Source organism: Sphaeramia orbicularis, chromosome 13 (assembly GCF_902148855.1).
Source record: "Sphaeramia orbicularis chromosome 13, fSphaOr1.1, whole genome shotgun sequence".
Classification (NCBI taxonomy): Eukaryota; Metazoa; Chordata; class Actinopteri; order Kurtiformes; family Apogonidae; genus Sphaeramia; species Sphaeramia orbicularis.
The window spans coordinates 40,040,791-40,054,477 of NC_043969.1; the positions used below are offsets into that span (position 1 = coordinate 40,040,791).

General features: G+C 37.5%; 1 protein-coding gene across 1 annotated transcript in view; it reads right to left on the reverse strand.

Moving 5' to 3' along the window:
- yap1 (Yes1 associated transcriptional regulator) overlaps positions 1-12,951 on the reverse strand; it is an 81,757-nt gene extending 68,806 nt beyond the window's left edge. Inside the window, exons 1-2 of the mRNA XM_030153007.1 lie at positions 12,220-12,951; positions 9,442-9,677 (exon numbers count right to left, since the gene is read on the reverse strand). Of these exons, the coding sequence (XP_030008867.1) occupies positions 9,442-9,677; positions 12,220-12,420 (437 nt within the window). The 5' untranslated portion in view covers positions 12,421-12,951. The remainder of the gene's footprint in view (positions 1-9,441; positions 9,678-12,219) is intronic.
- Between the last annotated feature and the right edge of the window lie 736 nt (positions 12,952-13,687).

The window sequence follows — 13,687 nt, forward strand, 5'->3', positions numbered from 1 at the left end:
CCTCCTGCCCATCTCCATGAACCAGTACCTAAAACAGTGGATACTTTCAGAATTTTGTTAAAATCTGAGATGCATCCGGATATAAAGCTGCCATACATTGGCTACATTGACTGAAAACTACTACATTGAAACGTGCAGGCTGCAGCAGACGCATCCACTTTGTTTTATTTACGTGTTGCCGACTCGTCATGACGACGCGCTCTGACTGAATACTTTCGGGAAGCCTATACCCCACCTGAGAATCTCCACTTCTCAGAAAGCCCATCTCTGTGGAGAAGCCCTCGGTGTGACAGTGGAGGCATTGATGTCTGAAACAGAGGTGTTACATCAAGACTTTGGTAAACACTGGCACTGACTTTCTCACAGTCCCATTTGTGTACTGAGCTGACAGGCCCCGGTTGAACAGGAAGGGTCTTGTCTGTGTGTGGTCAATAAACCAAAAGTTTGTCAAACACAAAGTTGCTCCAAATGAGGCTTTCACACACAGGCTCGTAGCCGAGTGTTTCCCAGCACCATTTGTGACTAAACCGAGTTGCCCAGGTTCAACACGGCTTAGTAAGAAATCCAATTTGTGTTTATCGCTTGGAGCTTTCTGCAAAGTTCAAGTAGCTCCGATAATAACTGATAGTGATATCTACAGTAGCCATTATGTACTACACACTTTTATACGATGCTGCGTATGAGATCTAGGGATGGGCCAAGCTATAAAACTGTCCATTTTAGACTGTGGACTGATTAGATACAATGTAGGTGACTGACAACTTCATTTTACAAAGCATTAAGAAGCCGAGATGATATTAGCCTTTTGACATCCACTATTGTCACTTAGAGTCGGGCTTATAATAGAAGAACCATGAGGTCAAAATGCATCTGTTAAGACTTCAGTTGAAAGGGAACATCATTTAGTTTGGTGAAAACACATGTAATCTACGACATGGATCCGATGTAACTGGTGATTTAGTTAAAAGATTAATGCCCATTTGTAGAAAACACTCAACCTCCACTCTACAACTACAGGGATTGTTAGACTATGATAAACTTTTCAAGAATCCAAGTTTTTATTTCCTCGAAACAAATGAGTTTTCAAGTATTTTAGAAACATGGATACACAATTGTGCTTCCAACAAATGAAATAATGCTACGTCTTTCCAGTGTGGGCTGAAAATCTTAACACAATCTAAGGTTTCAGATCAGCACAACAGAGATACTGACTGCACACAATGAGAACAAAAGGTCCAAGCAAACACGTGATCTTTTCTGCTCTAATATTAGGGATCTCTAATTTCTGTTTAGTGCAACAGATGTTCAGGAAACTCCAGAGAGTGTGTGCACTGAAGCCGGACGAGTTACCAGGCTGTTTAGTACTCATGGATATCAAGGAAAGTACAGATTTATGGTTAAAAAAAACCCCACTTATTTACTACAAAGAAATGTTTGAGTCTAATGGAATATTTACAGTATGTTAAGTTAAACACAGAAACACTCAAGCTGGTCATTGTGATTGTGGGAAACCAGGCTCATTCTAACAGCTTAAAATCCAATTGAGAAAAGACAAAAGTGTCCGTCAACACAACTCTACCTGCCCCTAAGGGTAGACAATACCCACTCCCCCCCCAAAGCCTTCCTCCGCTCAGGGCTGACTTCCCACGGACTAAAAGCTCATTCTAAGCTGCGTTTAATAAGCGCCCGGAAACAGTGATTACCCCTCCTGGTTCACCGGTGTGTCTAAATTAGAAACCTTCATTAGTTTATGACCCAGCCGGGAAGACCGGCCCTGCCCCCGTCCTAGAGCACTGAGCAAGGTGACCCCACCTCCCTGCCCCTGCCGTCATAAATCAAAGGCCACGGCAAACTGCTAGAAGAAAGGAGGAAAGGTCAACAGACTGTGTTGACATTCTCCCAGTCTTCACCCAGTTTAAGGGCTTTCTTTAAATGAAGCAGCCAAAACAAAAGTGAGTCTTTGTAACAGAAGACGGTCCACATCCGAAGCTTTTCTACTAAGAATGAGCTCAGAAATTTAAGGGAATAGTTGCAAAGTTATAAAACTGACATGACCTGCTCTATGAAGACTGTTTTTACCAATGTTATTGATGACTACAGACAATTTTTCATTTACCATATCATTACCTTCTTAAAATTACTGCCAAACTCCTAATTTCCAAGTTCTTCTAAAAGCAAAAAAACATCATACACTCATATACTTTGTTCAATTTTTTTGAAAAACATGAAAATTATGACCTGGGCCATTATTTCAAGAAGGTGACGATATTAATAATGTTGCTTTGTGTGACATAACATTATTTGTTATATCTTAAAGAAGAAGAAAAAAGCCTTAAAGATTGATAAGAGATGTTTTGGGGGTTTTTTACAATCTGTGGCAAACCCACTGAAAAGCTCAAGAATGTGCATTACATTTTGATAAAATCTGAAAAAATATATAAAATGCAAACTCTTTTCCAAACTAATCTCTATTCAACTGAAACCCAACCGGGTCTATCTGAGGCTCACATTGGCACTCAGGTCAAATGTTTATGATCACTGCTCAGAATCACAACGACTTCCACGAACACCAACTCAATCTTAAAAGAAAGAACAAAACCTCTCACATGGCCATCTTCAAACTTCATCTCAGCCATTTGTCTATTTTCGGAAGGCTCACATGAGTCTCAACAGGCCTGTGGTCTGAATAAAGATCACTGTTTAACTGCTGGGACAAAGGGAGGGCCCGAGTTTCTCTTGGCCCTTCTTCTAGTCATCTCCACATGGCTGCCATTTAACTCCATTGACACAAAAGGCCCCATCACAGCGCTACAGCTCCATTCATAGCAAAAGCGGCGCCTGGCTTTTAAAGGGAGTTGGACATCGGCTGTGACTCACACGGATCGGTCACAGCTCGACTCTTACAGCGAGTAAACACAGGAAAATATTCTTCTAAAACTTTCACCCTGAGTCAGTGTGTCAATGGACAACAGCGGTCACCTGAGTGAAATGCAAACCCGGCGCTCTGCTTAACTCTGCTAGCTGGCGACCGATCCCCCACCCCCACCCGTCCATCGGTCCGCCGTCCACCCACCCACGCACACTCTTTCGCTCTGCTTCACTCCCTCTGCAACACTCCTCAGTCAGACAGCCCCTGTTTATAAATAGGGGAGTGTCTGTTCCAGCAGCCTGACCGAGGCCGCCTTTATTCCAGATCAAGTATCTGCACTTTGAAGTCAGCGTACGTACGAGGTCTGCTCCAGTTTTTTGTTTCTTCAACAAACACTGTGTACTACACTCGGCGCATTTGTACAACACGCCATCTGAGACACGTTCTTCACAAAGAGCCCATAAGTTTACATAAATGATCCGCTTAGAACTTTTAAAAGGTTCAGTATGTAAGATTTGCATGCGCTTGTGCAAAGTTTGTCCTAGAGTCAGTTGTTGGTTGTTTGTCGCCATTACTAAGCTAATGACTTTCAACTTTTATGATAAGAATGTGTATACTGATATCTACATTGAGGATTTGGATTGTTTTTCTCCATGAAAATTCTCATGCTCACTCCAAAAAAGTTTTCTGCTCTTCTACACTGGCAGCACCAGCTGCCATTAGCTTAAAAATGGAGCTAACTAACATCAATAAGCGATTCCTACATTAAACAGACTCTAACACAAACTTCAAATGAGTTGCACTAAAGTCTATTTTGGGCTGGGAGCTAAATGTTTGTTGACGTCATTGAACTCCATTACGAAGCTAGCGTCGGTCTACTTTGATGAGAAAGTAGACAGATGTTATTTGATGTAAATCCTTATGCTCACCTCAAAACTTGTCAGTATTTAGTTTATGCTCCTCTACAGTGTCAACATTGGGCAACATTAGCTACCATTAGCTTATAAACAGACCAGACTCCAACACAAACTTCCCATAGGCTGTGCTTAAGTCTGTTTTGTGCTGGGAAATGGGTATATGTTGATGTTAGCCACCTCTGTTGCTAAGCTAACAAGAGTCTATTTTAATGATAACAGTATATGGATTACTACATTTAGGATATGGATTATTTTTCCATTATAATTACTACACTCACTCCAAAGCGCTTCAATGCCTTTTTTCTGCTCCTCTACAGTAGCAACAGTGTCAATAGCTACCATTAGCTTAGAAATGGAGTTAGCTAATGTCAAAAAATGACTGGCTTCAAACATAAATCAGACTCTAACACAAACTCCTCATGCAAGTACAGACAAATAGTACACGTTGAAACTTTTAGATTCTCTGGTTTTACAACAGACTTGCATCTAAATAACTATTTCCCTGATAGAGTAATCTGAGAAATGGGTAAAACTGCTTTTTTCCAAACTCAAGGTGGGAACCAAAAGTGGTCATGAAGGTCATGAAGTGGTTTTACTGGTTCAGAGTAAAATAAAATAAACACGATATGTGAATTCATTTTACAAATTAAAAAGAATAAATGTGTTCTTTAGAAGAGTTTACAAATGTTGACTTCATCAAAGTCAATCGTAAAAGACAAAATAACATGAAAATTATGTTAAAGACGCAACAAAATGACAATGTAGTAAAAAAAAATGGAATAAGAAAACGATGGATCAAGATGCTAAGATGTAAAGACACAACAGTGTGAGAAAATAAATGTAAGCTAGGTAAAAAACAAACAGCTCAAATTTTCAATACTGTATATTAAATATGTATTTGTAGACTTATATGCAGCTTATATCTGAGTCTGTTTGGATTTGAGAGACATTTGTTGACATTAGCAAACTTCATTTCTAAGCTAATGGTAGCTAATCTGTCTTCAATAGTCCATATCAAAGAAATGGATGTAGCCGTTGTCTATGAACTAACATCTTAAAGTCTCAAGTTTACCATTCAGGCTCACTTTACAAGAGCCAAGAGGAGACCATATTTGAAGAAGATGGAGATGAAAATCTGAAGGTTGAACTAACTGTAACTTTCCAATGCAGTAAAATGGTAAACTTCATGAAACATTTGAATACTAAAATCAGTTGAATACTACACTTAACTGTCTTGTTGGTATAACTTCTGAACTTCAGCTGTCTGTTGGGAAAAAATATTTTATTCAGCCAACAGTTTTTAACTGTTAGCTTTGAGCTAGCTAATGCTAATGTTAATAAACAACAGGCTCATGGCACAAAACAGATTCAATAGTGGAGTCTCAAACTCCACAAAAGCATAAAAATACACAGTCAAACATCTACATTTTACTGTTACGAATGATTTAGGAACTCGGTAAGACTCTGTGTTGTTTGTGGAAACAGATCCAACAACAGTTGTACAAATTATTAAAATCTCATAAGCCCATATGGATTAAAGTCTGAAAACTACGTCATTCTTACGTGATGTAGAAAAAATAGGTCATATTCTTATAAACAGCAACAAAGCAGATAATATTGCTAGCCTGCGTTTTCTAAACAAAGCAACAGTTTTGTTTATGACATTGCTTCATTGTCTATAAAGTTATTAGATCAGTCGGTTTCTAAACTTTCCTGAGAGTCATTCACAACAGCTTTTTCTCTCCTACCCCCTGAGCCTTTTTGTACACTTTTAGGAGAGCGCCTCTTCAGACCGGGCCAGATGTTCTCCAGATGTGAGACCTTCAAACATCTGGTCCTGAAAGCTCTTTTTTGATCCCAGTAAATTTGAGACTATCATGTTTGTTCAAACCTTTTGTCAGAGAGGCAGATTTCCAAGAACTGACAACCTTTTTTTTTTTTTTTGGCCCGAAAAGAGAAAAATGAAAACTTTCCATGTAAAATTTCTAAACATGAGCAGCTGAGTATTTCATAAACTGGAACATTTTAGAGTCAGCAGATTACCCTCCGCTGAAACTGTTGACAAGGACGTCACGTAAATAAATTAATCCACGTCTTGGAAGTAGAGCAGAAGAACGCAGGTATTGAGCGATTCATTACTCCAGAGGAAAATCAAAGCGGGATAAAGAGAAAAACCTCCAACCTGACAGACCTGTCATGTTCTATTCTAGAGCTCTACTTTGGAAATGTGCTGCTGGCAGATGAGTTTTACAGAGCTGTCTGTCCTTTGCTGTCTGGGACAACTACAGTGGTCCATTGTCTCCGCTGAAATCTGAGACCAAGAAAAGGAACACTATATACAGCAGCAGCTCCCAAAAGACTGCTCTTGTTTGCAGAGGCCACCAAATTTAATAACCTACAATTTGACTATTGCAATTGTCTCTTTTAGAGGACACTGGTCATTATTGTGTACTGTAGCAGATTGCGAATTAATGTCTGGATAATGTGCACCGAACACTGCAGCAGTATGAGGGTCCGATCTCATGAGGACTTTGCTGATAACATGGACTTCTTCTCCTGGTTCTGGCTCTGTCGCCGGAGGCCAAATCTTTTGTTTCGAATCTACGTACAATGCTGGCAAGTTTTTCAGCCCAAGCTCGTAACTCTGAGCTTGTAAATGCAACACGAATGACTGTTCTTACATAATCAATTACAGCAATTACACAACGCCGACTTCCGCCGATCGTCGAAAGTGAAAGAATTCTTTAGAAAACTAATAAAATGGTTCTCTGTAAGTGTTAGAAAACTGCAATAGCCTAAATAAAGGCTCAGATACTGAAAGCCAGTGCAGCAGCCATTTTCACTGCATTTGAGTTTGTTTATGTGTGTTGGAATAATGGTTGTAATATCAACAAGTGCACATATATGATCAAAATGCTGCAACTTATAGATCCAGATATAGGAGGATTTAAGGCACAGGTGTCAAACATGTGCCCCGGGGGCCAAAACCGGCCCACCAAAGGGTCCGATCTGGCCCCTGGGATGAATTTGTGAAATGCAGAAATTACACTGAAGATATTAACAATCAAGGATGTCAGAATCTTTTTAGGTCAATTCAATCTCAAGTGGGTCAGACCAGTACAATACTATCATAATAACGTATAAATAATAATGAAAACTACAAGTTTTTCATTTTGTTGTGTAAAAAAAAAAGTAAAATTACACAAAAATGTTTACAATTACAGACTAGCTTTTTACAAAAAATGGGAATAACCTGAAATTTCTTAAGAGAAGTATGTGGAATTGTACCAATATTTTTGCTTCTTACTAAATGTTTTGTGTATTTGTAGATCTGCTGTGATCTGCAAGTTGTGATGCATATGTATAAATGATTAACTAAGGCGTAATATTGTTCAAATTGCACTTATTTTTCATAAAAATTTCCAGGTTCATATTTGTTCATGTTATGTTTAAGTATGGTTCGTAGATGTAAACATTTTCATTATGGAATTTGAATTTTTACACTCAAAAACATCGAAAAAACTTTGGAGTTGACATTATTTATAAGTTCTTATCCTATTATTTATATTATTTTACTGGTTCCGGCCCACTATATATCACATTAGGCTGTATGTGGCCCCTGAACTAAAATGAGTTTGACACCCCTGATTTGGCCGCTGATATGTTGGACTTAAAAACACTGAGCAGACAGAGGCAAAACATACAGAATTAAAGTCATTTATTAGTTTTCTGAAGAACTTATATTGTATTTATGGTTATTAGTTTGCACGTTTGAAGTGACATTTCTAAATCTATGGATTTTTCCTGAGAACCCAACAAATAGACTGACCCGAAATTACACTTTTATACATTTTTTGAAGTTCATGTACTATATTTATGGTGATTAGTTTATATGTTTGAAGTGACATTTCTAAATCTTTGGAATTTTCTTGGTAACCCAGTAAATAGACTGACCTGAAATCACACGTTTATAAATTTTTTGAAGCTCTTATATATTATTAGTTTGTATGTTTGAAGTTACATTTCTAAATCTGCGGATTTTTTGATAACCCAGCAAATAGACTGACCCGAAATCACACGTTTATAAATTTTTTGAAGCTCTTATATATTATTAGTTTGTATGTTTGAAGTTACATTTCTAAATCTGCGGATTTTTTGATAACCCAGCAAATAGACTGACCCGAAATCACACTTTTATATATTTTTTGAAGTTCTTATATTGTATTTATGGTTCCTGGTTTGTACGTTTGCAGTGACATGTCTAAATCTGTGGATTTTCTTGATAACCAACAAATAGACTGACCCGAAATCAGACTTTTTTGCCAACAATAAAAACAATATGGCGTTTTCACCAAGTTGTGCTTCTATACAATTTTCCATTAACATTATGCTCACATTCAATGCAAATGTTTTGCATTTCCAGTTAGAAATTACCACTTATAACTATTCAAGTACATCGTACTGAATGGTATATAAAAGGTGATTAATAGCAAAATATAATACATAAAAGTTTACATATTTAGGTCTACACTGAATTAGGCTACATTCAGACTGCAGACAAATGTCTCCCAAATCCTATTTTTTTTACCCATATGTGACCTGCATCTGATCTGTTAAAGACAGTTTGAACAGCACAAATCCGATTTTTTGAAATCCGACCCAGGCCACTTTCATTTGTGGTCCTAAATCTGATACGTATCTGATATTTTGCAATGCGACTTCAGTCTGAATGGTCAGGTAGCATTTATCCAACCTTTACATCACTGAAATGCAACAAAGGTCACAATTCTACATCCCAGTAGGAGGAGCAGCGGGAAAAACATATTTATTTCCGTAAACACAGTGCGTGCCTGCGTGGTCACGTATACGTCAGGACCTCTTTTGCGCATTCAGTTCATACTGAAAACTGATAGAAGTTGCATTTAATGTGTAAAATGAATGAGCACACAAAAAAAATTGGATTTCACCAAAAAATCTGAATTGTGCATTAAGACCTGCTGTCTCAACGTAGTCTAAATGTTCAGTGATAATAGTTTTAATTGGAACCTTTGGGGTTTTATTCATAAAATGAACATTTTATTGAGAAAAGGCGCAAGTAAAAGGATAAAACAATGGGAGAATGATTAATGGTACACATTATTATTCACTGGTAACTAATAGGACTAATAAATTAAACTAAAATCATACAATCCAGATCTTCTGGACCCGGATTGGTTTAAATACTGGATTCATATGTGATGAAGATGCTTAGTTGGTTGGAGATCATAGATACTTTATATCTTGTGTAAAAGTTTTGGCCAAAAGCTGATTCGATAGTGATGTTTATTTACTTATTCATTTAGTTACTGTTGTTGTTTATCCCCTTTAGACCTGTGTTATTTGTATTTATACTCTTTTTTTTTTTTTTTTTTACAACCACAGATATGTTCATTTCTTAAGTCTTTGTAGCGCTTTAATGGAACCAACTTTAATATAACACAACAGATTAGTAAGTGAATGGGGTCTTATTTAGCCAATAAATCAGTTCATCCCTACGTTTTCTTCTGTAACAATCTATAGGTCATGTAGTTCTTCGGTGTTTACACATGGACCTTCAGTCATTTCCATGACATCAGCAGTGTTTTCACTCCTGACAGCTGTTACCAGTCGACTTACTTGAGGAAGTATCTCTGTCCGGAGGCGGTCTTGGCCATCTCCCACCCCGGGGGCAGGGGCACGTCGTCAGGGATCTCATACGAGGACTGACGGAGGTGCTGGGGGGAGGCACCTGCTGAGGCCATACCGGACAGGGAGCCCCCGGACACGGCCCCCAGCTGCAGGGAGGCTGGGGATGAATGTGCCCGGATGTGGTGGGGGGTGAGGGTCCCTCCGGTCCCGGCGTCGGTGCTGGCCTGGGGGGGGCAAGAGACGCTCAGTGTGAATACAGCCCTATAGTTTATAACAATCTGACTATATAATCCACATTAGGGATGTAACGATTACCGGTATAACGATAAACCGCCGTAACATTACCGACGGTTAGTATTACCGTTTAAATTCTAATTATCATGATAACCGTGTTTGATTACCGCACTTTTAGGGCAGAAAACGTCTATGTAAAGATCTGCTTTTATGTCAAATATTTAGTATAGTTTTAATTTATTACAATTTTAACGTTATATACCTAATATTTGGAGCCAATATTCACTTTTAAAGTCTTTGAAAAGGTTCGATAAGCATCTTTGTGTTATTTATGCAATAAGTCATATACATTTTTTAAATCGGATTTTATATATTTTGTGTGTTTTTGTCCTTTTGTGTTGATGTAGTAGGTTAAAGTGAAAAAATTATACGCAGATTAGATAGAAAAACAGATCCCAAACATGGGTATAGTAAACATTTGTTTATATAGTATATAAAGGCAAAATCAAAAGGACTGAAAAACGGACAAAATAGGCTCAGACCACCAAGGGTTAAATATTTGAGTGTTTCTGCAACAGAAGGTACATTGTGCCAATTATTTTATTAGTTGTTTTTTTTTAAATACAACTTGGTTAAATTATTTCAGTGTGTGTATAAGTACTTTTTGAACATTTTGAGCACAATTTCAACAATACCGTGATAATAATGATAACTGTGATACGAAATTTTCGTATCGTTACATCCCTAATACATATGTTTACATTTTAGATGATTATGAAAAGTGATAACTCTGTTAAAAACCGCAAGGAGCTGCACTGTAAAGAAAAAATCCTGTTGTTTTTACGGAAAAAAAACTGGCAGCTGTGGTTTCCAGAACAATACTGTAAAAAACACATCCAACTGTAAACATATTTATGGAGTAACATGTAGATTTAACATTTTAAACATGTAGATTTAACAGGTAAACTGCACTTATTCAGTGCATTTTCTACACCTTCATGGTGTCCAAAGCCACCAGGTCAATTTAGGGTTCAGTGTCTTCCATGGACACTTTGACATCTGGATAGTCTGAACCAGGATTCGAACCACCAACCCTTTGGTTATTGGACGAGCCGCTCTACCGACCCATTCATTTACAAATTTAAAATGTTAAATTGTTAAATGTTCAGTTTTTTTTTTTAATAACTTTTTTTATTTAAAAAAAAAAAAAGCTGTTATTTCAACATTATGGTCTTTGCAATTTAAACGGCATTACACTCTTTTTCAATTTCCAGTTTTATTTTCTAAAAACAATAGAAATACATAATTTCTACATACAAATCTGGTTTTGTTCACATACTCTTCCTGTAAAAACTACAGCTATATTTGATTTAATCGTTAACACAAAAATCTTTTCAAATAAACAACTTCGCTTTGTATTGTCACTTCCAGTTTTTTTATGTTGCAATTTTACAACTTTTTGGTGTTAATTCTACAGTCATTTTTACAGTGTGGAAATTAAAGCTGGAAAAACTGATTCAGAAAAGTTAAAAAAAAAACAAAAAAAAAAACACAACACATACAACACATTCCAATCCCTTTATACATATTATAATCAGCACATATTTATGCTGACATATTCTACTCATATACGTGTGGAGGCAAGTTCTGCTGTTGTTTGCATGAGGAGGGGGATCCCAGGCCTGTGTGGGACAGACAGCGCAGACTCACCGCACTACGCATGCGCCCTGCTGGCACAAAAAAAAAAAAAAAAAAAACTACTGACACCAAAAGCAACAGTTGTGGGGGGACGACAGGGAGAAGGGGGGGGGAGGAGTGTACACAGGAAAATTCAACCACCATCATGATTTCTTGAACGTAAATGAGCTTGTTTTGTTCGTTTGTTTGCTGTGATTTTCAACACAAACTGTAAAAACATCGAACGAATGTAGAACTACAGGAACGCAACCAAAACATACATGTCCCGTGTCATAAAAAAAAAAAAAAAAAAAAAATCACAATCACACATCCTGTAAAAGTTTAACAACTTTATGTGAGTGCATTAATATTCCATCAAAACCGTGGATGTTTTTTGTTTTGTTTTTTTTAATGATTAATTCCATGTCGGTTTGACTTTAAGGACGTTTTTACGCTTGTTTTCTTCCAGTTTGTGACTTTTACGCACAAAAAGGCCCGTGCGTAAAAGTGTAAAAGTGGCTATAAAAACAAGATTAGAACTTCTGGAGGAATGTTAGTGTGTCAGATGGAAAGAAAGTGTAAAAGTACAACAACATGAGTAAACACTGAAGGGGAGATTAACTCTTTTACTGCTAACATATCTGATAATAATAACAAAAAAAAAAAAAAAAGACGCTCCATCCGATCTTATACTCTGACATGGAACGGATCAAACTTTAATGCAAAGTGTTTTTCCCCAAACTTTGACAGAGTTATTGGAGTGAACCAGGAGCAGGCCTGAGCCCCCCACAGGATGGGCCTGGCTCGGATAGTGATTTCTGGGAAGGGGCAGAAGGGGAGACAGGGCGGGCTTACTTGTCTGGAATGGGACTTTGGTTCAGGAGGTTTGAAGAAGGAGTCTGGTAGCTTCCTCATCCTCATTGGCACCGACTGAGGCACGATAGTACTTTTGGGGTTCATCACGGCGTTAAAAAGCGCCTCCAGGTCTGTCTCAGAGTCGCCCCGGACGTGGACGATCTGGTGTCCGGCTGGAGGGTTATGCTGGCTCGGATCCATAGTCCCAAAGCAGGCGAAGAACTTTGTGTCTCCAAAAAAAAAAAAAAATTGCGTTCAGAAATAGAAAGTCACAGTAGGCGAAGTCAAACTATTTTCTCGCCTTTTATTTTCTTTTTAATCAGTCGAAAAACCTCGATGTGTGTCAGTAAAAGTGAGGCCGACTCATACTAAAGTTGAAAAGTCGAGGTGGTGGATTCTTCCAAAGTGTGTTAGCTGTCAAAAGCTCCAGTCAACCACAGCGTTTTCCTGTTGTTTTTTCTTGGCATACTTGTGAATGTAACAAAGCGCATATCTACTCCACAGTGGAATCTGTGTTGTCGTCCGGCCCAACTTTTCCAAAAAGAAAAAAAAAAAAAAAAAAAAAAAAGTAGACGCAGCCGCAAAAGTCGAAAACACCAACAAACGGTGCGTAAAAACCAACTCCAGATCGGTGCGTTTTATCCAAATGTCGCCTCTAAGGTGATATTTTTACAGGAAACACTCATAGTTTCGCCGCAGAAATCTCCGCAGCTCACTTTCTAGAAAAAAAAAAAAAAAAAGTTCAGCTCCAGTCGGGTCTAAACTTTGGGCAGGACATCAAACTTTATGACTCATGGGATGTGTGCTCCAGAGGCGGAGCTTGGCTTTAATTGGGGTAAGAGTCTTTAAAGGTACAGGCAGCCCGGACTGGGGGGGCTACAGCAGGGCCAGGGGCCTCCACTGCCAGCCCAATACACACATTCTATTAAAAAATACATACATACATACATAAAAATCTGCAGTATCGTTGCACAAATGGTGTAATGACAACAAAGTCTATTCTATTCTATTCTATTCTATTCTAATAAATAAATAAATAAAAAATCTGCAATTTTGATGCACAAATGATGTAATGACAACAAAGTCCATTCTATTCTATTCTATTCTAAAATAAATAAATAAAGATCTGCAATTTCGTTGCACAAATGGTGTAATGACAACAAAGCCTTTTCTATTCTATTCTATTTTTAAATAAATAAATAAATCTGGAATTTTGTTGCACAAATGGTGTAATCACAACAAAGTCTATTCTATTCTATTCTATTCTATTCTATTCTATTCTATTCTATTCTATTCTATTCTAATAAATAAATAAATAAAAAATCTGCAATTTTGATGCACAAATGATGTAATGACAACAAAGTCCATTCTATTCTATTCTATTCTATTCTAAAATAAATAAATAAAAATCTGCAATTTCGTTGCACAAATAGTGTAATGACAATGCCTATTCTATTCTATTCTATTC